Genomic DNA, 24706 nt, shown 5'->3' with positions numbered 1-24706 from the left:
TCTACATAATGCCCTTGTAATTTATCAGTGGATGGCATCTGGTTCTTTCCTGTCATTCTTCGACTTCCAGACAACCATAATCTCAAGTGTCTTAATAATAACACAGACCTGCCAGACAGGGCAGGAGGGAGGATGGAAAGGGGGTGGGGAGCAAAATTGCTCCTTTTGTGCTGTTCTACCCAAATTAGAGGGGAAAACCAGAAAAAGGGAAGCCTGGTGGGGGACTGGGAGTGCTGGAGGGGGGGGCTGGTGTGGTACAGCAGGACTGGGGGAATCTGCATGAGAGGCACCTTGCAGAAGCCATTGCTTTGGTATCCAGGTCTGGAAGGGCTTCCAGGCGTCTGCTCTTCCTGGGGCAAATTTCCCCGTGTTGGTTTAGAGAAAACCATTTGTCTGAGGGTGAAATTTGAGTATGTGCACAGTGGTGATGCAGGGCTCACACGGCTGTACAGGGTGGAGGGACAATTCTGGGTCCTGCAATGGCTCCGTGGTAAAAAGTGTTGAAAATTGTTGGAGATGGGAATTTTGCCTTTGGAGCTCTTCAGCCATGCTGCTGGATCCTGCAAAGCTATGCCAGGGCCAAGCTGCTCTGGTGTCCCTGTCACAGAGAGCTCTCCTGGCACTTCCTTCCCACTCCCTGGTGCTCACAGGAGGGCCTGGGCCATGACACCTACACAATTTTGGGGTGCCTGAGGGTGAGCAGCCCAGACCTGGTGTGCTGGGGGTGTGAGAAGCCAAATCTTTACAGACTGTGACAACTCTGGGAACATGAAATATCTGCATGTCCAACACATCATCACCCCCTGTGTGTTAATCTCCTGGTGCATCTCCCATGGGAGTCGGGGGAAATTCCTGGGGTAGGACTGAGTCCTGCGTGTGAGTGGCTCTGCAGGGCCAAATAACCAAACCTGGGTTACACAGGTGTAAACTCACTGCCACCGCCGGGGTCGGGCTTGCTCCAGGATGAGTCTGGAGGATGGAGCAGCGCTCGGTGCGGGGGATGGCACGGTGGTGGCCCAGCCCCCACCCACCACAGCGCACTCTGGGCGCCAGCAGGGACTGCGGGATGCGGGACGCGGGATGCGGGATGTGGGCAGGTGGGATACGGGATGGGAGATGTGGGGTGCAGGATGCGGGATGTGAGATGTGGGATGTGGGCAGGTGGGATGCGGGCAGGTGGGATGCGGGCAGGTGGGATACGGGATGGGAGATGTGGGGTGCAGGATGCGGGATGTGAGATGTGGGATGTGGGCAGGTGGGATGCGGGCAGGTGGGATGCGGGCAGGTGGGATGCGGGATGAGGGATGTGGGATGTGGGATGCGGGATGTGGGATGTGGGATGTGGGATGCGGGATGTGGAATGTGGGATGCGGGATGCGGGATGTGGGATGCGGGATGTGGAATGTGGCATGTGGGATGCAGGATGCGGGATGTGTGATGTGGGATGCGGGATGCGGGATGTGGGATGTGGGGATGCGGGATGCGGGATGCGGGATGCGTGATGTGGGATGCGGGATGTGGGATGCGGGATGTGGGATGCGGGATGTGGGATGCGGGATGCGGGACTCGGGCCGTGGCAGGCTGCCTACTGCCACCACGAGATGGCGAGCGAAGGAGCCTCTTGGCAGGGCTGTCCCAGGGAAAGGGGCTCGGCTCTCGGAGGCACGGGATGGCTCAGCCTGGTTTCCCGTAGCAGGGGATGAGAGGAGGGTGGGGAGCATATATGGGGACACCGACGGCCAGGCTGGGCGAAATAAGGATGCTTGAAGTTATCCAAGCAGGATTCGGGCTGTTCGTACCCCCTGACCATCCCGTTTTCCTAATGTGCTGAATCTCCAAGGGAAGGGTGGCTGCCTGGTCCCCTCTCCATCCCCTTTGCTGCCAGAATAACCCGCTGTTCCCCCACGTGCCCAGCAGCTGTGGAGAGTGGGGCAGAGCCAGGCAGGAGGGATGAATGGCACACGAGGGGCACCTGGAGGGTGGGCAGGACCTGTGATAAGGAGCAGGGGCAGGAGCCCTGGCTGGGAGCTGCATGGGGAGCAGGAGGAAGGGATTTTCCTGGCTGTGATGGAAAGTGCTGCTGCATGGGGGTGGGTGTTGGGGCTGTCTCTGCCTGGGGATGGGGAGGCTCTGAGTGAGCCCCGTTGTAGGGAGGGGGGGATGATGAGCAGGATGATGGAGACCTTATGTCTTGCTCATCTGATTACTTTCTGTGACTCCTTCCTGCCCTGCCCTCTGGGTGCACGTACACAAGTCCCAGCCTTTGGGGTGTGGGGCTTCTGTTCCCGCCTGGGTTTGACCTGACAGGAGGGTTTGGACCATCCCTGAGAGTGGTTCCCATCTGCCCCGGTCTGCAAAAGAGTCAGCAAAGCTACTTCCCCCGGATATTTCTCCTGGCAAAGTTTCCTGTGGGAGCCAGCTCAGAGCTCCGTGGGGAAAGATGTCTGAAGGAACTAAAAGGGCTTCTTGTTAAATACGTGCACACAGAAATTGTGAGCTGTGGGAACCCCTCCCCAGTGCTGGGGATGGGTGGCATTGGCACAGCTGCCATTCAGCAGGGTCTGGCTGCTCTGTGACTTCCAGAGCCAAGCCTGGGCCAGCTCAGTGGCAGCAGGGTCCCTTTACCCTGCACTAACACAGCAATTACTTTGCTGCTTATTGAGACAAATGAGGGTGGTTATGAGAACCACTTTGTAGAGGTGATTTGTGCTCCAACACAGCCAGTGCCCCTCCCAGGGCACCCTGACCTGCAGACCTTTTTCACAATCTGTGTCAGAGTATCTTGATTTCTTTTTTTTCTTTTTTTTTTTTTTTTTTTCTCACAGAATTTCTGGGTGGTTTGTCCTTTTGGGATAGGAGGGGAGTATAGAGACATGTTATTTTGCCCTGGTTTCTCTGTTTGTACAGTAAGAGATAAGTCCCACATTATGTAAAAAATCAGACAATATTGGTACTAACTGGGGCAGCTTTATCTTGGGAGGGTGCCTGGGTGGGAGGAGATCCCTGGCTGGAATGAGTGCAAATGATGCCAACTTGGAGATGAAGTTTGCTCAGGCTTGCATCAAACTCTTGGGCAGGAATCCAGAGGTGAGGCACCTCTCTGCTGTGTCCCACGAGGCTCCTGGGGTTAAACATTGAGTCAAGAAGGGCTCCAGTGCATGGGCAGGGCATTACAGCTCAGTGCTCATGGCAGCTGAGCCACAGAAACAGGACTGCTGGTGTGCTGGGGAGTTCAGCCTCCTGTGAAGGAGGTTTAAGTTTATGCAGACTGTGCCAAAAGCAGGTTTGTTGCTTGGGACACAGCAGTGTGGTCCCTCCTGAGTGGGTGCACACCTGTGAGTTCACAGGGGGACTTCTGGCACCACGTTGAACTTGCCTTCAGTGGTTACCTGAAGCACTCTCTGAAACAAGATGTACCTGTAAAATAAACAAAGCAGTTACAGAACCCCCAAATCCTGCTTGCTTTCATTCAGAGTTGGGATCAAGTGCCCCAAGCCAGCCTGCCCTGTGCTAATGTCTGTCCTGGCTGGGTGGGCACCCAGCTCCTGTGGAGAGGCTTTGTGCTGCTTTGTGCCTCAGCTGCTGGCCTGGGCTGGAGGGTGTTTTGGTCTCTGCTGGAGGCACAGGTCTCCTTGTAGCCTTTTGAAATCCTGCACCACCAAACACACCTGGAGCAGTGTGTGCAGTGTTTGGGTCAGGACTCCTTTGGGATGCACTCCCTAAGTTCTGTGCCACCCCCCAGCACATAGGCAGCAATCCTGGAAAGGATCTGATGGATTAGGAAGCATTTCCCAACGAGTCTTCAGTGCATGGACTAACAAATGCTTGCAGGCTCTGCTTACATTTCTCTCCTCCCAAGAAGCTTCTGGGCTGCCTGTCCCTGCTCACCTGAGCCAGCCCTGCCTCTTCCCTTCTTCCTGGCCCCCTCCAAACCCAGAGCACCACTAAAATTCACTGGTTTTGCTCTTGGGGCAGTGGGAGCTCATGAGCCTGAAGCTTCTGTGATGCTTTTCACCTCCACCCCGGCCAGGATTGCTCTGCATCCCCCTCCTCATAGAGCAAAGCCCCCAGGCCACACAACCCCTCTGATTTCTGCAAAACTGGCACAGTCTGCCCTGGTAATTTGCAGGAAATGCTGAACACAAACAAAGTCAATGTGTCCGTGGGTTTGCTTAACAAATGGTGTGTGTTGCCCTCTGAGACGAGTGTTTACCTTGCTTGCAGTGCTGGCTCCCTGGACACAGGTGAAATGTTCCTGGAGCAAAGTGCAGCCTGGCCAGCAGGAATCCAGCAGTGGGACAACAAACAGGTTACGCCAGCGGGTGAGCTGGAGCTGCATTCCTCAGTGTTTTTGCTTGACGTGGGTGTCCCTGGGATGGAGGGGGAGCTGCCAAGGGGACCTTTCTATTAATTAAAACAAAAGTGTAGTTAGGCTTTATCAGGTTTAGCATTAATTAACCCACAGGGATAAAGTCACTTGCTTTAGAGCTCCTCTTTTCTGGAGCTGCTGGTTGAAATTTTGTGGTCAGTCTTGTCTTCAACTCTTTTTGCACTGATTTCCCATCCTGTTGATGGAAGTGAGAGGGACCTTGGGAGGATTCTGGTCTGGTCTCTGAGCTGTTGCCAGGGCTGTTTTGGGTCAGCTCTGTCTTGGTCTGGACATATCCAGGGACAGAACCTCCTCAGCTCTCAGGCAGTCTCACTGCTTTGGACCCTGCAGGAGAAACTTTCCTGATGTTCACCCTGACCGTCCCCAGGCACAGCCTGGGCACATCCCTGGCACCACAGGACGTGGGGCTCTGCTCTTCCAGCCCTGCCAGCCCCCTCTGCCTTTCCCACCTCGGGAGCAGCTGGAGTGAGGCAGCCTGGTAGGTCTGGGGGCTGCCAGTGAGATACATATCTCTCCAAAGAAATACGTATAAAAAACAAAAGCTGCTCTCTTGGGTCAGCCCTGAGGTCTGCTCAGCCCTTCCTCACAGGTAGGAGACTGCAGATGTTCCACGGCTCAGAAATGAAACCTGTCCTCAGAGGAAATGCCCAGCCGGGAAGCCTGAACTTAGCTGTCCTTTTTTGAAACATTTGTTTTTTAAAATGTGGCTTATCCACCATTTTGGCTGAAGCTGGACTGGTGAATGCTGCTGGGAAGAGGAGTTTGGATCTGAACATTTCCTCTGTGAGCTCTGGAAGGGTGGTGGATCTTTATCTCTCTTCAGTCTCCCTTGGCAACATCTATTTACATGGCTGCACAAGCTGCTGAAATAGTTACTTCACCCTGGTCTTTTGTTTTGTTTCATTGGAAACCAATATTTTGGCCATGTCAAGGCTTGAATTCTTTTGTGGCATATTTAATCCAGGTTTGATGGCTTGCTCTGCTCCCAGAGGTAGAAAACCAAATAGAAATAAATATGGGGAAAGAACTGATGAGATGGAAAAGAAACTGGGGTGGGAGAAAAAAATCCCCAAAAACGTGAAGTATCAGCAATTTGGCAGAAAGCTTTTTTTTTTTTTTTTTTTTTTTTTTTTTAATATGGCTTATGAAACTTCATGAATCTCTGTTTAAATAGGAGGGAGTTGGTGTAAAAGTCTTTGGTGGCACAGCCAGAACATTAAGGAAGTTCTCACTGACTGAAGGATTTGGGGGTTTCTGTGCACAGCTGACAGGGATTAGTCCATCCTGCAGGCTGGGGATGCTCCTGACTTCTGTGCTTTTCCTCCTGGCTGGTGGCAGCAGTATGGGACAGTTTTGATGGGAGTTGTCACCTTCAGCCTCCCACCTGTCCCCATGCCTCCAAGCAGGACTCTGGGTGCCTCTTTATCTTCCCAGCTGCCCTGTCTCATCTGTTTTGAGCATAAGTTCTCTGGACAAGCAGCTTTTGATGGAGGAGGGAGGTTGTGGCTCTATTTGTGCCTGGAGGTTGCTGCTGTTTCAAAAAACCAGAGCAGAATTTTTGCTGCAGCTGAGCAGTCTCTGCCCAAGTAGGTATTTATTTGTATGGGAGCCTGCAGGGGAATTTCACTTGCTGCCTTATCAGCCTTATCTGCTTCTGCCCTGAAGCCAAAGCAGTGATGAGTGTTTTCTTCTCATTTATCTGTGTACCTGCCCTGGTGATTGGCCAGAAGAGATTGGGGGATACTGTAGATCTCCAAACAAATCACTTTCTTCCAATATGCATAATTTACTAAGTTATACAAGGAATCAATGCTGCCAGATTGTTTATCAGCCTGGATAGGGCACTGCTGCTCCCATTGCGATGTTCACACGCAAATCTAAGCAGGATCTCTTGGAAAGCTTTTATCTGGGATTGATTTTCAGCTAAGATAGGCATTATCTGCACAAAATAAATGTTTTTTTGCCCTGTTACCCGTGCCGATGTTACAGACAGGGCTGCCAAAATACAGCCAGGCAGAGGGCCAGTTTGCATTAGACTCTGGGGCTGGGCTGTGCAGGCTGCAGCGCTGGCTCCTGGCAGCCAAACTGCAGCGCTGGCTCAAACCTGCCCTCCACGGTGCCTCATTCCCTGTCACTGCCCTGCCACCTCCCAGGTGCTCCCAGCCCTCAGCCCACCTGGAAAGGGGTTGTATTCCTCTTCTCCTTCCCCCAAGCCCATATGGGTGCAGCCCCAGGAGGCACCATGAGCTACCAGAGCTCAGGAGAGTTTCTCCTCTTCCTCATATCCTGCTCCTCCTCCCTTCCCGCTGGTGCCAAGGGGCTGGGGGAGTCTGACCCTCATCCCAAGGGGACCCCATCACACCTCCACATCTTGCCTTGGTCCTGACACAGGATAGCCTGGCCTAAATAATGGATTACAAGGGCTGATCTCACTGTGCAGATCATTTTGCTGGCTTTGTCAAGTTAATCAGTTTACATGTTGCCGTTAGGTCAGGAAAGCTCCGTTTACCATAAATAATTAATCAAGATCAATTAAACACGGGGTAATTGTGAAGAACAGCAAAAGGCAGAATGACCCTCATTTCTTCCCCTTCTTTATCATGTTTAGACAACCCAGTGAGCAGCACATCTTGCAGAGCTTGGGCAGTGAGAGAGTAACTCACATTTATGTCTGTGATGACAGCTCTATCCCGAAGGTTTGACCTAATTACTGCGTCTTGTCTCGACTTCTGTCTGGGAGTTATTGTTGCTGTCATTGTGGCAAATGCAGCTAATGAAAACATCCAGTGGTTCCATTAAAATATCAGCCTGGTGAGTTGGCTCTGCTGTGCAAGTGCAAATGAATGTTTCTGAATTTCTGAATTTTTTTGGTGATTTATCACATCACTTTGAAATTATTATCCAAGAGCTGTAATGAGTATTTTGTTTGGGTGACACAGGGTAAGACCAAAGAAGAAACTTCTTGAAAATAATTCTATTCTTGATAATTATTAAAACTCAATAACCCCCTAAGAGGAAACTGAAATGCATCTCACATAGGAGAACTTTACAGAGGCTGAGACTTTTGGCCCTTTTAATTGATCTTGGAGCTGCTTGTACATAACTCACAGCAGTTTATACACATATTTTTTGAGCTGTTTATTGCATAAATAAGTTGGTTGAACAGGGGAACAGCCAGTACAGAAACTGGTAGAAAGGGGCATGGTATGTCCTTGTGACACAGCTTCAAAGAAGCCCTTTGGAGGGAGATGGGGATTGCAAGGCCACTGCAGGATGTTCCTGGAAAGAGCTCTTTTCCTTCACTTCCACTGAGTTACAAAACTTGTTTTCCCATTCTGAGAATCATCAGCACAAAGGGACCATAAAGAGTTTTAAAGGACTTCCCTTGGCTCATTTGTAAGGAAGCTCTTTGCAGTGAACTGGCAAATACCTGCTGGTGGCTGGCTGGGCTCCTCTCAGAGCTGGAGCAGGATCAGGTGAGGGTTTCCAGTCCTCTTACCTGGTGTAAGAATTACTTTAGGATGGTAATCTCTGTGGTCCTGACTTCCAGGATGAGCAGCAAGTCCCTGAGCCATGGGGAACTCAGTGATCTTAAAGGTCTTTTCCAACCTGAATGGTTCTATGGCAGGATTTGAGAGCAACACAGACTTGCAAGATACTGTAAAATGGGGTCTTTTTTTCAAAAACGGAGACTCTTAACCCAGTTGGAACCAAATGACTTGCTCAAAAGGGAATGCTCAGAGTTGAACAGACTAGACATGAATTACTGCTCTAAAACAATCTCTTCTTCTACCTCCACTCTCATGGAGCCTGATTGTGGTCTGTTGTGACAGTTTTGCTTATTCTTTGTCCTCAGAAATAGCATTTTTATATGGATACATCTACAGATGATACATCATGAAAAGAATTCTACAGTGATAGCTCAGTGTTCTTTCTGCTTCTGATGGGGAAATTGCAGAGGGTGTTTTTGGCTGTAATTCCTGGAGATCAACACATTAATGAAGTAGCCAATGAACTTTGGGTTGGATGTTGCAATGTCCTTGGGCTGTAGCACTTATCTGGATTACTCTTCAGAGGACCCATGTCCTGTCTGCACCACAGGGAGGAGGTTCACAGAACAGTCCATAAATCCTCAGCAATGCACACAATGGATTTTGCTTTAATTTATAATCCACCCCAAGGCACAGTACACTGCTAACTTGTTGATGTGGTGTGGTGCCTGCTGCACTGACATAACCTGTGTGCAATGGACACTGAGATCTCTCCAGGCAATTGTGGCTCCCCTTCAGTCTGAGCCCCTCTCCCAGCAGCACAGTCTAACATGCCCAAAGCCTGGAAATATTTCTGCTACAAGGGCTCCTGGGCTGAGTGTGGCTGAGGTTTGTCCCTGTGTTTTGCACACTGTGCAATAGCAACAAACCCTGAATTTCAGGAGTGTCAAAACTGGGAGGAATCTGGTTCTACACACAGGCAGGCTGCAAACCTCCTGTTAACAACAAAACCTCCACAATCACTGACCCACTCTGTTCAGAGGAGTTGCATTCCTTCTCTGAGGTGCTTTAGAGGTTCAGGGATATGGGAGTACTTTGCATTATAACCAGAGGCTTGGGGGAGGAGAACAGGCAGTGCTGGGAGCCCTGGATGTGAGCAAAGAGTTAACTTGCACCACTGGTTGCATGACAGCCCCCAGCTGTCTGTGCCTTCCCCTCCAGCACTTTTCTCCATTATTTCATCAAAGCAACAGGCATGGTTTTAATTTTCCATGACTTGGTTATGAAATATGATCCTCGCTGTAATAAAGAAATGATTTGGTTTGTAATGGATACATGAGAAATCAATTTCCTATTTTTAAATTAGGTGGGATTAACAATGAAGCAAACAATAAGCAGAGCTATGGGGGGAGAAGGATGAGAGAGACCCAGCAGCCCCCAGACAGGGCTGGCTGCACTTGGACGTGTTAAACTGCATTTGTTAATGGCTTCACCAAGGCAGACACAGCTGTAGGGGTTCTTCCAGTGTATATTCATTTTATACTTTAAAATAATGGGAATATTCCTGGAGATTCATTGCTCTCCTTCTGCCTGGCAGTGACATTTAGGGTGTCATATGATTTGTGTTCAAATTCATAGTTAAAAAAAATACCGGCACCACCATAAATGTCTTGGGAGCAGGGCCTTCCTGCTGTGCCTGCAGCACGGACAGCATCCAGTAAACACCCTCACCTGGGCCAGGAGACTGGGAGATGCTCTCCAGCAACTGGAACAGAAGAAGCTCCCAGCTCCCACAGTCTAAGGGTGTAGCTGTATGTGAGAGCTGCTTGTTTGGAGATAGAGCAGCAGTGTGACACAGCCTGCAGGGAGTTCTGTAGCTGTCATTGCTAGAAACCATCTGGTCCCCCTCCTTCACCTTCCTCCTACAGCACTGAGCAGTGCTGCTTGGGGACCCCCAGGCCAGGCAGTTGTCAGCAGTCCCACAGCCCTGAACAAGACTAATCAGTCCAGTCACCTTCCTGGCAGCTCTGTGTCCCTGGAAAGAAAGCACTTTCCAGTCCTTGCTGCAGTGAATATTCCCAGTGCCTGGCAATTCTGAGCTGGCGTGCCATGTGCTCCACCTCTGCTGGCAGAGCAGTCCGTCTGGTGAGGGGCACTGAGGGCTGTGAGGGACACAGGGATTAACCTTTAACCTCTCAAGATGCTCCATGTGTTGTTTAATCCCCTGGGTTCCCTGGGAAATTCACCTCCCGTGTAACACGCAGAGTGCACGGTGCTTGCAGGGCATGTGCAGGGAGCCTTTGGGCTGCCCAGTCACAGATATTGCTCCAGGACACGGTTCCCTGGAGCTGCAGGAGTCCTGGAAGGCAGATTGCCCTTCAGACCTTGGACTGAGCCGGCTGATCCAGGCTCCAGCCAAGCTGCTCCGAGCACGGCCGCCGTGTTTTTGTGTTGACGACAGCTGTGCTGTTCTCTGCTTTCCTACATGTGCAGGGAGCTCAGGGATCACAGTGTCCCTGGAGCTGTCAGCTTGGGGGGTTTTGGGGGTGGGGAGTGGTCCTGAGGTTACCCAGCCTGTCTGAGCCTGTCCCCCTCAGCAAATCACCAAATTGCAGCGGGGACTTGCCAGAGCTGCTCTTCTGGTGCCAGCGACTCCTCCTGGCCCAGCTCCACACTTGTGCTAAGTGGCTTTGGAGCTGCCCCAGGGGTCTGTCACGGGTTGGAATTAAGAGTTGCATTTGGCTGGCTGGTCTGTCTTTCCTTCCTGGATGCAATTGCTTTTTTTAGCTTATCTTGGTTCTGCATGGGTTTGTGAGTTCCTGCTGAAGTCTCTAACAAGATTTGTATGGTGGCTTCTTTTTCCTCCAAGCAATCATAATTTGGCCAGAAATAAATGTCTGCAAAAATCTTTTTAAAGTCTCTCCCTCATGTAGGTTTCTGCAGCCTTCTTGAGAGACAAGCCGTAAAAACTGATGGGACTTTTGGAAATGCTTGGTGGGACTTCTAGGACTGGGCAGAAGTCCAAACAATTTCTTGTAATCTTCTCCACATAGATCTGTTATTGCTGGGGCAGGTACCAGATGCATTATCACTACTAATCTCCTTCAAGGGTGGAGGGGTGCCTGAGTGTAGATAACTATGATGAAATAGAGCCAGATTTCTGTCTTTATAGAATAAAGACCAAGAAAACTCCACGGAATCCAAGGCTTGCTTCTACTTATTAGTGTCAGAAGGCTATTGTTTTTGTGCTCCAAGACTACCACTCAACCCACAGCTCTCAAACAGCCTCCCCCTCCCTTTCCCAACCTTTGTCCTAGTTTAAATTTACAGATAATTTTTAGCTTTTTCTTCCCCCCTTATTGCTTACCTCTGGAGCCTAACATAACCATTGGTAGTATCACTTTGATAGGAAAAACCAGGCTGAATGTGGGGTTTTTGCTGGGGTTTGTTTATGTGCAGATTCTTGTGGCCACCACCAAAGCCAGTGGGAGCTCTGCTGTCCAGCTCCCCTGTCCTGGCTGTGTGGCTCTCCATGAATCCAGGGACTGAGGAGGAACAAAAGTCCAGGCACACTTACCTTAGCCTGGGCAGACCTGAATGAGAACTGGGAAGGGAACAGGGGAGTCAGGGTGCTCAGTGAGGGTCAAGGCAGAAGCTTCCCGTGGGTCTCAGCACCTTTCTGGCTCCTGCCAGCAGGAATAACTCCTGGGAGAGTTGTACCCCTCATGATTCCACCTCATCCAAAGTCACCCCACTTCCACAGCATGGACATGGATGGTCATATTGTTCACCCTGTGGGTGGGAATTCATCTCCATGCCCCTTGCAAGGATCTGCTGCTTCCCAGCCTGCTGAACTGCTTCATCTTGTAGCTTTAGGTTTTAGTCTCTTCCCAACCTCGGATAAATTTAAAGCCTCTATTCATAGCTGATCTCAGGATCTGGAGCTCCAGAACACCATGGGAAGTTTCTCATCTGTTCAGGAAGACACAGATAAATATAGTGATGGTTTCCAGTGGGTAAAATGAGGTTTTGTTGTTCTATTCACGTTCAGAGCTGGCATTTGTGCTGCTGCTGTGCCAGCCTCCACCATGGTGACAGGCCCTTTCTACGATTTCTGATGAGATGGGAAGGATGACAAGTTCAGACTATCAGTTTAGTTTAAAGCCCACAGATCTATACACAGCAGGGGTAAGATCTATTTATTGTGAGCCTGGGAGCTATTTTCTGTGGAGGATGAACTTAGTTTGTGCTGGAGAACAGCTGTTTATCAGGATCAAGTTTCTGGGAGGGACTGTTCCTTGGCCATCTCAACCTGGGAAATGGCCTTGTGATGCTTTACAAGAAAAGGAACAGAAACTATGGTCTTGGTTCAAAAAAAGAGCAAAACCAACAAAAATGAAATGCAGCAGTTTACAAAGGGATTTTTTAGCTGAATAAAAGGCCTTGAGGCTGCATAAAAAACAGCACAAAAACTTTGATATGCTCCTTCGGGAGGATTAAACCAGATGTTTTCCCTTTTCCAATGGTCAACATCTGACATTTCCAAAGAAGACACAAAGAACATTTCAGGGATGTGTATTAGAACAAGTTCTGTTTGCAGCTTATCAGCTTGAAGGAAAGTTGAAGGAGAATCATCTCAGAACCTATGTCTGGTCACATTTACACTGGAAAAAACGCAAGAAGCACCAGTGTGAGAAGGAGCAAAAGAAATTCAAGGTGATTGTCACTGATGGCATCAAAGGCAGAACAAAGCCCTCCACGCTGGGTAGAGACATCTCAGAGGTCTTTTGAATGGCCTCTTACAGCAAAGGCACCATAACCATGATTGTGTTTGCAAGGATCTGACATAGCCTGAATTTTGCATATTAACATACGTGGATTTCTGCAATTTGCTCACAAAATTCTTCTCTGGTAAAATTTTGCAGCCAAATATCCATGGTGGCTGCAGAATGCAGTAAAGGAATACAATAGCAATTAGAGTAGGTTTTTTTTCTTTCTCATTTTCCCCACCTAGCTGTTTTGCATAAGGACACACAGATGGGGCAGGACGTGGTTTGGAATCTCAGTGAGGGGGATTTGCCAACACTCGTTTGACCAACGTGCCCTTCTGTACTGCTGAGGTTCAACCTCTGCCAGAAATGTCCTCCACGCTCAACACTAACAATCACTAATTTGGAGGTTGGAGTGCTCTGCTTTGCAATCCATAGCAGCGTTCCCACAGCCTTCCAGCCAGGTACATCTCTAGTTACAATCATTGTCTTTCAGCTGGGGAGATGACTGACTACACTGCCGCAAGTATGGAATAAATCATGTTACTATGGTAGCCAAGGTTTTTGGAAAACAGCATTTCCCAGAGCACAAATGCCATTTCTCTGAATTTTTCTTCTTTTTCCTGAAAATATCATCCCAGAATTGTGAGAGGTTTGAAGTTCGGTTTCACTATTTTCCGACACAAGTTCTGCAGCAAGCTGGACGCTGCTTTTCAGGTTTATTTATTTTTTTGGTTTAACCTTCATGATGTTGACAGAATCCAGGTGCGTGGATATCTTATATACTCAAGTTAATTACTGTTGAGACTGACATCTGAGAAGGGGATTTGAAGGAACAAGACAAAACACAGTTAAAACCTGACCTTGAAACATGAGAAATGAGTCCAAAGGATGGCATCAGGCTTGGAGGCTTCTCAACCTGTGCAAGGATTGGGCCAAGGTCTAGGTCTGAGCTCTGGATTTATCTGTGCTATCAGGAGCACTTGGCACTGGGACCAGACTTCTTGCCTGAGGGACTGAGCTAAGTTTAAGGTATTTGAGCACAGCCTTCCCTGGATGTGGTGCAGCCATCACAGTTTGTCCAGTGAACCGTGGCACAAACAAGGTACCAGAGATCCTATGCTCAAGAGCATCAATGGTTAAACTGTGATTTTAATTTTGTCTCTCTCTTCTTCTAAGCCACCGGTACATCCACAAGTGTTTTAACAAAGTATTTTGTTTCTCACTTCCCAGAATACCAAGTGCATTTCATAACACAGCTGTTGCAAATGTTATGGCTCTGTACACTTCATGTGTTAGTCTTGCCTGTGCTTCCCTTCTCTGAATTGCATTTAATAGGCCAAGTTTTAGATTTCTCTACTAATTTGCTGAAATTTATTGCATTTGTTGCCTTCCCCTCTTTCTTCTGAAAATCAGGGGAACTTCCAAATTTCCATTTAAAAGCATTTTGTTTTTATGGAGCATAGTATTTGTTGGAGGGAGAAGAGTTGAGATCATAATCTGGCACAGTTGACTAAGTTTCTAAATTTTAAACCACCGCCTTCTCTCTTTTTAAACATTTTCTCTGCCAATACTAAACATTTTGATCATTCAAAATGTAAATTGTACTCCCCATAGATGCTGATGGCTTGAGGATATATTTACATACAAAGGAACTGTTGAATGACTCACGCAAAAACTCATTTTCTTGTTCTCATTCTTAGCAGTGCAGCAGGTTTTTTCCCTATTTTCTGGTTTCCGGAATGATCTGTGTCTCTGGGCAGTGTTTGAAAAGGTGCATGTGGTTAAAATGTGTGCAGTGGGAGAACCACAAATGGTTTAAATACTCTTTGCTAGAAGAGCTCGTAATAGGCACTGTCCATGTGTTGTGGTGTGTTACGTGGAAAAAACACCCAGAGCAGAACATGAGTGGTGGTGAAAGAAAGGAAAATTCCCTGATTTCTTGGGATGAGGAGGAGAAAGCAGGGGTTTAGTCAGAATATGAAAGCGAGAGTTTTGGGCTGGGTAAGATGTTCTCAAGGCAGTTAGCATTTTATAGCACCAGTGTTGCTAGAGCTGGGTGTGTGCTGTAAGACCTCAGAGATGGTATCTACATCTCCTCATGGAGCAGCATTTTATGGGAGAAGTGACACTTGGTGTTCCCATGTCCATATGCCTGCTGGGCTTGGGCCCCTGGCACAGATTCCCCTGGCAGGAAGTAGGAGTCGTTTCTTTGGAACACTCCAGTGAGCCTGGTTGTGTTTGGGAAGGCAGAGCAGCACACTGGAGTGCTCAGAGAGCTCTGGAAAGCCCCAAGCTTCTGTACATCTCCTGGGAAGCATTTCAAGCTGTGCCTGGAACGATTTTGCACTGCTCAGGGCTGACATCCTCTCCCGAGGTCCACAGGAAATCCTGAGGCTGTAACTGGCCATAACTCTCTGATATTTCCAGGACAGATTTTCTCAGCTCTCCTTGTTCTTCCTTAGATATATCCAAATACCAGTCCAGTACTGTCACATCAGTTTTGAATGGCCCAGGCTTCTCATCAGCTATTTATAGAATTACTTTATTAACAACTTTTTATACACTTGATAGAAATGCTTGAATTTAAGGAGTGCATATTCCAGTCTTCTTTGGCTCTCTTCCTCTGACTGACTTCCACCTTGATTTTTCTGTTAATTTGGAGCCCACTCAAGAGGACACAAATAGCTGACCCTATAGGAGATGCAGATGTGATTTTGATCACCTCCACAGACGCTGCACCACTCTCCTCCACTTCCATCACAGCTTTCCATTATCTGTTCTTTGTGTGACCTATGCATTGACTTGGGCTCTATTATTCACTTCAGAACTGATAATGTTTGTGTTAAGTCTTAAACATGGGGTCAGGGGATACTTAGAGCCTTTTCAGATTATGTGACCTCTCCTAGCAAACTTTGAAGGGCAGTTGTTGATGAGCCCTGGCACTGTTTGCTCTGCAAGGAAGCAGGGTCTGTAAAAAGGCTTATTACACAATGTAAGCGATTTTCTTTTTGCTAAGCAAATATTTGCAATATGTTTTGGGAGATCAAGCATTCAAAGTGAAAAACCAGGATACCTGCCAGGGATGTGGGAAGCACATAAATGACACCTCTAATTGGGAGAACATGGGCTGGTTTTAGTGTCTTGGCTCTACAAGGAAGCCAACAGGTTCCTACCCTGATTTTCATTGAGCTCTAAGGCTTTAGGCATCCCGACAAATCTGGAAAACTTTTTCCCAAATTGTCTTTACTTCAACAGCTGCACTCGTTACTCTTGCAAAAGCCAAGGTACTGTGGAACATGGACAAATCCTATGACTTTAACAAATGAGCAAGGTCCTAATATGGGGCTTTCCTAGAGGGTAGTTTATTTTATAAATGCCTGCAGTAACTAACAATGCCCAGCTATGGAGAGTGTGTCAGCATCTGGATGACTGCTCACAGCTGGTATCATAATTTTTGGATCATTCCTTTGGCTTGAATCGAAGTTGCAAAGACAGTATGTGGCTTAAACTAGTTGGCTCAGGAGTAGCAGATCAACTCTAGTCAACATCTAACTTCCACATGTGCATCTCTCCCTGTGCTGTGGTACTGACAGGAGCCTCAATTTATATGCATGCAATTTATAAACAGCAAGAATACTGGAAATGAGGTAATATTTTGTATAAACATTTATTTTATAGTTTAAGAACAAGCCATTCAAAACATCTGGAAATCACAGGAACATGAGTAATATATAATAGCAATATCTTAAATATGCATTAGTAATATAAAGTCATCTTTCACTCTGATAGAAGTTACAACTTCATTTTTCTAAAAAGTATTTAAGACATGAAATATGTTTAGGTAATACATATATACAGCATCTAATTTTCTCTCCTCTTCCCAGTGGAGTCTGAGACTCCAGAGGTTTCTGTGATGGAAACAACATGCTACAACTTGAAGGCTGGATTGGTTTGGATTGTATATGCAGAACTAGGCAAATAATTTACACCCATCATGGCTCTGTGTGCATGTAAGTGACAGAGCAGGGGTTTCAGACCCTGTTCACGTGCACTCCCACAGCTGCTCACCTATTCACAACAACCGATGTAGTTATAAATCATTAGGTCTGGAGTTATTTCTAGAATGTCTCTGTATCTATATTCTAACTAAGCTATGACCTACTTTCATTATAACCCCCTGCCCATCAGTGTGCTGCTATGCTTTCAGTGGTGATTTGGTAAAATGTGTTTGCCCTGTCTTAGTATGTGCGAATTGATAAATCCTTGTGGGTTTGATCAGCTCACAGCTGTTTTATCCTCATCTCTAAGGCAAGCACTTCCCTTTCTATTTCATAGGGAAGGTCAGCATTAACTTGCACTTCAAAGTATTGCTTGATTTCTTCTACCTCCTTTTCCCAGAACTCTTTAGAGATATCAAACAGTTCGGTCAGGTTGACATCTTCTAACCCCTTCAAGTTCAAAGAAGAATCCGTAGGGATGTAACCTATGGCAGTTGGTTTGGCAGAGGCTTTCCCTTCAATTCTGTTGAACATCCACTCCAGCACACGGGAATTCTCTCCAAAGCCAGGCCACAGGAATTTCCCTTGGCTGTCTTTCCTGAACCAGTTAACGTGAAAGATCCTGGGTAGTTTTGCAGCTGGACGATGGGCCATGCTCAGCCAGTGGGCCAAGTATTTGCCAAAGTTGTAGCCAAAGAAAGGCCTCATGGCAAATGGATCGTGCATAATGATTTTGCCTGTTTGAAACACAGATGGAGAAGGTAAGGGAATAAATAACACATTTCTTCTAAAGCAGAAAGATTCAGATCCTCCCAGGATTTAGTACCTGTGATCCCTTCACCACCCTTCTGAACCAAAGAGCTTTAAGAAACTAGACAAGCATTATCCTTGATGCACAAAAGGTACAAATTAAATTAATTTTTGTTATTAAATTTCTTAAATCTCATGTCAAGCAGCTTAAATGAAGATCCTCAAGAGATGGCTATCATTCACGCATTTATGTTGAGCTCTAGCAGAAGAGAAAATTTAAATTTGTTTATCCCAGACTGTAACAAGAACTCCCTGTCAAGGCTTCTGGCAACCCTGTGCCTGCATCCTGTTCTCTATGCTTGCCACCTAAGGGATTATTTTGCTTAATTTGACTTTTACAGAGAATTTGGCTGTTAATTCCAGTACAAATATTTTCTATTGTGAAAATGCACAGGTTGCAAAATTAGCTGCCAAGACTGAAATGTGAAAGAGCAGGGGGAAGGAGAGGGCAGGCAGTCCAGTGGGGCCTGCTTTTAATACAGGTAGGCAGATTAAATTTTGATTTACCCTTGTGCTCAGCAGCTGCTGTTGCTTCAGATCTCATGGCTGCTCCTACAAATACTCCATGCTTCCAGTTAAAGGCCTCATATACAAGAGGGACACCTATAAAGAAAAAAACCACACTTCAGTAATTAGAGGTCCAGAAATATTTTTATGACAAGTTTTGCTGTCTGAAATAATGCTGAATGCGTGTTACTGGATAATGTATTCTAATTTTTCCTGTTTTTTAAAATCAGTTCATTTCCTGCTCTCTTACAGCAAAGAAGTTTAACTGAATGTTTTCAAAACTGGCTACTGATTATTGAACACATACAGTGGGAGATATCTGGGACATCAGAATCTCTAGCAGATTTTAGTGGAAATAGAATCTGGTCCTGTGGTCATATTAGATCAGACCGAGCATTACTTCTATTCCTTTTCCAACTTTAGGTGACCTTTAGCAGAACAATTTATTTTACTTCCTTTTCTTTAAACTATCTAAAACTGATTAATTTCTCTGACCATTTGCTTACTGAACTACTTAAACTACAGGCAAATTGAGACCAATACAGCAATTTTCTATGTGTCTACTACCCACGTTAGTGGGTCCTGATCTCTCTCCAGCCCTTTATTCTCATTACCTGCTTTGTGTTAACATCAAACAACTCAGACACTGAAACACCAGTGGCTGGAAGCGTTTGTGCCAAAGCCTAACACAGGGAAATTGGACTAACGTGGTTATTTCCTTGCTTTTGCAGCTGTGAAAGCAAAACCCGTGTCTGTGCCCAGCTGTGTGTCAGCCCTTCTGTGGCCAGCCCTTCAGTCTGGAAACGTGGCTGCTGCATTTCTTACCAGCTGGTCTGCGGCCTCCAAAAATGATGCCTTCGATGGGAACGCCCTCGGGAGATTCCCACGCTGGGTCCATGATGGGGCACTGCCTGGCTGGGGAGCAGAACCTGGAGTTGGGGTGAGCACAAGGTTCTCCTGCACAGGAACACAAGAAAAAGGTCACGATGGCAGAATTAACTTAGATTTTTTTTCATTAATTTCAAAGAAAGCCAAGAGAGGGCCATGGTGTGGGCTGGGTACCGTTGTCTGGGGTCCAATCCTTGTTCTTCCAGGAGGTCACTGTTACTCCAGCTGGCAGGGGCTCATCAATGCCTTCCCAGTAAACACCTCCATCGCTGGTTTCTGCCACGTTGGTAAAGATGGTGTTCTTGAATATGGTTTTAATAGCATTGGGGTTTGTTTTGACTGAGGTTCCAGGAGCGACACCAAAGAAGCCATTTTCAGGATTGATTGCCCTTAAGTTGCCTGGAAGTTAAGTGACAAAATATAAGTAAATCATACTGATTTAATTCTATCCAGAAGTTTGTAGCATGTCTTACTGCACCTATAAAACATTCCAATTTAATTTCCATACCTTGTTCATCAAATTTCATCCAGGCAATATCATCACCCACACACTCAATTTTCCATCCTGGCAGGCTTGGGTTCATCATGGCCAAGTTAGTTTTTCCACATGCACTAGGGAATGCTGCAGCAAAGTACTTCTTTTTACCTTCTGGATTGGTAATTCCCAGGATCTATTGAAAAATTAATGCAACTGTTAAACACAGTCTTTTCTTCTTGCACTTTTCATTTTGGAGATTGTCTCCCAGCAAGTGGAAATGATAAAATATTTAATTATGCACATTTGTTCCTACAGAAGAAGCACCACATAATATTGTTGACAAATAACTCAAGCTGTACTTTTTAAATCAGAGAGTCAACTCTTCTTGCCATTAGAATATCTGTAAGAAATTATTATAGTTTTTTAAAATGCTAAGTCTCTATACAATAAACATTTATTTTTATCTTGCTGACTAAAGACAGCATACATCTGTGTTTCCCTGTTGAGACAGAAGAAAACCAGGCAATATTATTTTGGCTGCACAAGTGGAGTGAAGGGAAAACACTTTGTGCATGGATACTTCTGCTCCTCAAAGACCACAGATATTTTTTCTAAGGCTATTCTCTTATGCACTTTGAAATCCTTTTTTTCAGTGGTATTTTATGGTGGTAGAATGTTTAAAGGACAGCAGAAATTAAAGCCAGCAAGGTTACACAGCAGAACTCCCTTAGAAAATGTGATATTTGCAGGTTTTTGAGTGCACAGACCACTTTATAATTTGGTCCAGTGGTGATGTTCAGGCTCTGCTCAAGTACCTGGGTCTGCCTACAAGAAGTCACTCTCAGAAGCTCCAAATCTTGCTTGTTTTATGCCATTACAGGTCCTATTTTAAATGTTGAGTACTTGGCCTTGCAAGCAGTTTTCTCTTCCTCGTGAGCCTGGCACGTGACAGATTCCTATCTACAGTTCCAGGACTATCCATATGAGACTAATTTCACTGATGGCGAGACGGCTGATGGATTTATGTGGCTCCAATTTGGGGTTTAAGGGCTGCTCAAACACACAAGATTTAACAGCTCTTACCAGCATGTGCTCTGCGAGCCAGCCCTCCTCTTTGGCCAGTCTGCTGGCAATCCGGAGAGCAAAGCATTTCTTCCCCAGCAAGGAGTTTCCTCCGTAGCCGCTGCCAAACGAAATGATCTCCCTGCGATCCGGGAGATGAGCAATCAGCGTCAGCTCCGGGTTGCACGGCCAGTTGTTGATTAATGGCTCTGCAGAACAGAATGTTGTACTCATGAATGCAGCAATTTCCATGCTTGATCACGCTGTTGTTTCATCAGCATCGTGCCTCTGACAGCAACCCTCAGCAGATGCTTCAAGGAAATCCCTGGTAAGTACTAGGGATAATAATCTCCTTCCCATCAAACTCTCATTGAGCTTTGATTCCTTTAACTGAGTTTTGATTCTAGTGCTGTTACAGAACCACCCTGGTCTTCCATGGTGAGGGTGAACCACGTGCTGAGGACATGCACTCAACTCCAAAACACAGCCCTGGGAATTTATAGGGGTTTTTAATGGCTCCAGGAGTTTTTAATGGCTCTTACCTTTTAATGGCAGAGGGCATCCAACTGAGTGAAGGCATTTTACAAACTCTCCATTGCCCAGGGCTTTCAAAACATCTGTTCCTATCCGTGTCATGATCCTCATGCTGGCCACTACGTAGGGTGAATCCGTCAGCTCGATCCCAATCTTGGACAAAGGTGACCCAATAGGCCCCATGCTGAAGGGGATGACATACATTGTACGTCCTGCAAAACAGGGAGTAGCAAGATGTGGCCAAGAGCAAAACAAGGAACTTTTGAAGTAACCTTTATTAACATGGAGGTTGTTTCTCAGTCCTTTAAAACTGTTTGTCTTGTGAGAGCTTCTAATGGTGTTTAAAGAGCTGCAGCTTTCTGTTTGTCTAATTGTGAAGCAAGAAGTTTTATCTTAAATGCTGAAAGCAGCAGTTCAGACAGATTGTCTAGCCAGGAGTAAGTGGGAGTGAAGGCCAAGTTCTCTGTTAGTGTAAATCCCTGAATCTGAAATTATTACTGTGGATGGAGGGTCCTTCATTCTCATCTCACTTCCTATCTGCTCCTCAGCTGCTCTGTGACTTCCTGAACCAAGTCACAGAAAGTTTTGTGCTTTGCCACTCTTTAGGAAAACAACAGTGCTGGAAAGAGACTGAGCACTGTCCTTTCCCTTGTATTTGGTTCTATGGAAAGACCTGCATAAGATCACTGAAGTCATTATCACGAGTATAAAGCTAAATCTTGAGCTCAAATGGTTCTTTAAAGATTACAGTAACTTGCAACACTATAAGTGCCTCAGCAATGCTGAAAGTTCAGTGTCAATCATCATTTTCTTGCCTACCTTGCATGCAGCCTGGGAACCTGGTGTTGAAGGCTTTCTCAAAATCTTCCTCAGACATCCAGCGCCCCAGCTGGCTTGTTCCAGTTTTAGGTATTGGAGTGGTATCTCTCTGCTCTTGAGTGATGATGACAGTTTTGCTCTCAATTCTTGCCACATCTCTTGGATCAGTGAGAGCCAACCAGCTGCATTTCACCAAAAATCAGGAAATTAGTCTTTAATTATCAATATAGCATTTTTCCTTTCTGTGGGACCACTTTAGCACAAAAAATTACTAAAACAATGCTTTGTAAGGCAAAAATTAGTGGCAAAGCAGTATAACAGATCATCTCAAAAATCAGTCAGATACATTCTTTCAGATAAATTATTTAATGACTTTCCAGTAAGAGTAACAAATTATATGGCCTAGGAAATTCTTGTTACATGTTAATACTCCTTTGCCTCTTATCTCAGCCTTATTGTCTGTTGATAACTTTCAGGGAAAAGTTAATCTTTAATTTAAGTCTCATTCTCATCGGTGTGAAGTTGTTTTGTATGGGGACCACAAAATGATGCCTCAAGCTAAGTGGATGCCAAGGAAAGTAGTTTAAGTGTTGGTATAAGTGCCAGAGGGATCAGAACCCAGTTTAGTAGATTGGCATAGTCCCTTAAGTTGGAGGCAGCACAAAGGAAATACTGAGTATAAGCACGATCATTAAAAGTGAAGGAGTTTATTAAAAGGGATTTTTTTTCCTCTCTAAGGAATTTTTGCCATCTATTTACAATAGAGGGGATTGTTTTACATTTTCACCTCTGTGCATGGAAATTTTCCACGAGTATAAAAATGTTCTAGTTGGGCTGTCATAACCATCATCACTACAGCTAAGCATATAATTAACAATGAATAATTTATCTGGTGAATCTTGCCCTTTTCTCTCCCAAATAGTCTGCAAACAGATTGCCAAATTCCTGCACTTTAGTTATTCAGAAGTCTTTGCAGATTTCTCCCATGAAGATCTCATGGTTGGCACGTAATTCTCGAGTATGCACTTGTTAATATTCTCCTTTCATGTTCAGTTAGTTGGGAGAAATTAGGAAATATTTGAAAAAACTATTTGCAGAATACATTAGAGTCAAAGCTCATCGGCATGATATGAATAATGCCTGTACTGAATAATATTTGAACACCCACAGACCTATTTGAATGCCACAAAAAAGTATATGATGAATTAACTAATTGGCTAAAATAGTAGAATTCTTCCAAAGAAGATTTGCTCAATAATATTTAGCCATTGCTAATGATAAGTTGCTTAAGTCTCATGACATTATTTCAGTTCCCTGATGTAACTAATCAATAGAGAAAAAGTACAGTTGATAGTCCAGTTGAATAATATGATTTATGCTAATTTTTAGAGGAAAAAGTTTGCTTTTCCTGAGTATTTCACCTATGTAAGCTGAAGTTCCAAAATGTTCATGGAAAGCAAATATTGGAGAGTTATAAGAAGTTTTTAAAGTAAATAGGATAGAAAATGAATTTTCCAATTCTGAGATGATACTTGACTTCGTTTATGTTACTCACCAGTTCTCATACTTGTTCAGCTTCTTGATCATGCCTTGTTCTACCATGATGTCCAGAAGTTTCTTGTTCTCTTCTTCGGAGCCATCACAGATGTGAATGCACTCAGGCTGGCACAGCTTGGCATTGGTTTCAATGAAATCCCTCGCTTCTGGAGACAGACTCTCCAAATCCCCCTGGACAACCTTGGGCATGACATTCATCTCGGCTTTCAACTGTGGGGGCATTATTGAAGCTGTTGTGGATCTTGTGGATGGCTATAAAATACTGACCAAAATCTAAAATCAAATAGATTAGTTTTGTTAGCGTACTTTACTAACCAGTGTCACAAAGCCTAACATGTAACACAAAGAATTTGCAGTGGACTTGACTATTGCTTTAAAATCAAGGTAGGGAATTTGGACCACTGCTAATTTCAAGGTGGGAAAAACAGAAGCCATTCTACTAATTTAGGGTGAAAAAAAGAGAGGCCATTCTACTTACTGTCTATGTAAGGCAGAGCTGGATGCCAGAGAGGATTTTGCTGTACCTTCCAGTTGAGCCCGCTTCGCGTGCCTTGGAGCTCTCCTGCAATCGCTGCTTTCCAAGGATGCACCTCCTTCCTTAAATATTCTTCATGGTAGTGTCCATCCCACCAGTTGAGGTGAAGGAGGCTTGTCCTTTACATCACCACTGGATGTGTCTTGGAACAGTGCCACTGACATTGTCATCATGCAGAGTTGTCAACAACGAAGCCCTGGCGGGGTAATCATTTAACAGGCTTGATTAATGAATGCTGAAGGCGGAGGTTCTTAGCCTCTGGGTTTGCTGTTTTGAAGCAATTACAAAATTTAGCAGTTTAACCAAACTTTGCTCTAATTTGGCTTTGAAATCAAAAACGTCATAACTTCTCGGCGTGTGGGAAAGGTTGAGTACAAAGAGTTTCTGGAACCAGGAACACAGCAGAGGTCATGCACGGAGGCAAAGTGCAGTTGGCACATTTTGTAGGCAGATGGTCACTAGTTGGCTGTGAAGTGGAGGCTCGTCCTAAGAGTGTTTACTCACCTTGGGAACACTGCCTGATCCGGGTATAAAGTTCAGCAGTGAGCACTGACAGGCCTGAATAACCATGACATACACAAGGCCCACAGCTCTTATTTTTGTCTATGTGATTCTAAAAAAATCCTGAGCAGTATAAATCTAAGTGTTGAGGTTCCTTCAGTGTAGGCAAGGAAGTTTTTGCTTATGGCTTGTTTTAGGCTCTTGCAAATTAAACAGTCATTTTCTATTGCTACAACCTCAGAAGAGGCAGAGCAGCAACTGCCTAATAATTAACCTCCTCTTTCAAATATTATGTTTTATTTTACTGGGAGTTCTAGGCAAGAAAGGTGTCATAAAATATTTACCCATCCCTAAATTATTAGTC

General features: G+C 45.7%; 2 protein-coding genes across 3 annotated transcripts in view; one reads left to right on the top strand and one right to left on the bottom strand.

Moving 5' to 3' along the window:
- Nucleotides 1-16301: 16301 nt before the first annotated feature.
- PCK1 (phosphoenolpyruvate carboxykinase 1) lies at nucleotides 16302-23879 on the bottom strand. Its single transcript, XM_014873827.2, has 10 exons — nucleotides 23785-23879; nucleotides 23305-23579; nucleotides 21750-21931; nucleotides 20939-21142; nucleotides 20418-20605; nucleotides 19365-19527; nucleotides 19031-19255; nucleotides 18794-18925; nucleotides 17969-18064; nucleotides 16302-17388 (listed from the first exon to the last, which is right to left on the bottom strand). The coding sequence occupies exons 2-10, from the start codon at nucleotides 23526-23528 to the stop codon at nucleotides 16934-16936; spliced, it is 1869 nt and encodes a 622-aa protein (XP_014729313.1). The 5' UTR covers nucleotides 23529-23579; nucleotides 23785-23879; the 3' UTR covers nucleotides 16302-16933.
- Nucleotides 20577-24706, top strand: part of CTCFL (CCCTC-binding factor like) — a 28387-nt gene continuing 24257 nt past the window's right edge. For both annotated transcript variants that reach the window (XM_088175181.1, XM_088175182.1), the window contains exon 1: nucleotides 20577-20724. The gene's annotated coding sequence lies outside the window, so the exon portion shown is untranslated. The remainder of the gene's footprint in view (nucleotides 20725-24706) is intronic.

The sequence above is a fragment of the Sturnus vulgaris genome, chromosome 17 (assembly GCF_052056855.1).
Source record: "Sturnus vulgaris isolate bStuVul1 chromosome 17, bStuVul1.hap1, whole genome shotgun sequence".
In the NCBI taxonomy this organism is placed as follows: domain Eukaryota; kingdom Metazoa; phylum Chordata; class Aves; order Passeriformes; family Sturnidae; genus Sturnus; species Sturnus vulgaris.
Note: the sequence above shows the minus strand (reverse complement) of the source record. Positions and strands in the feature narration are given on the sequence as shown.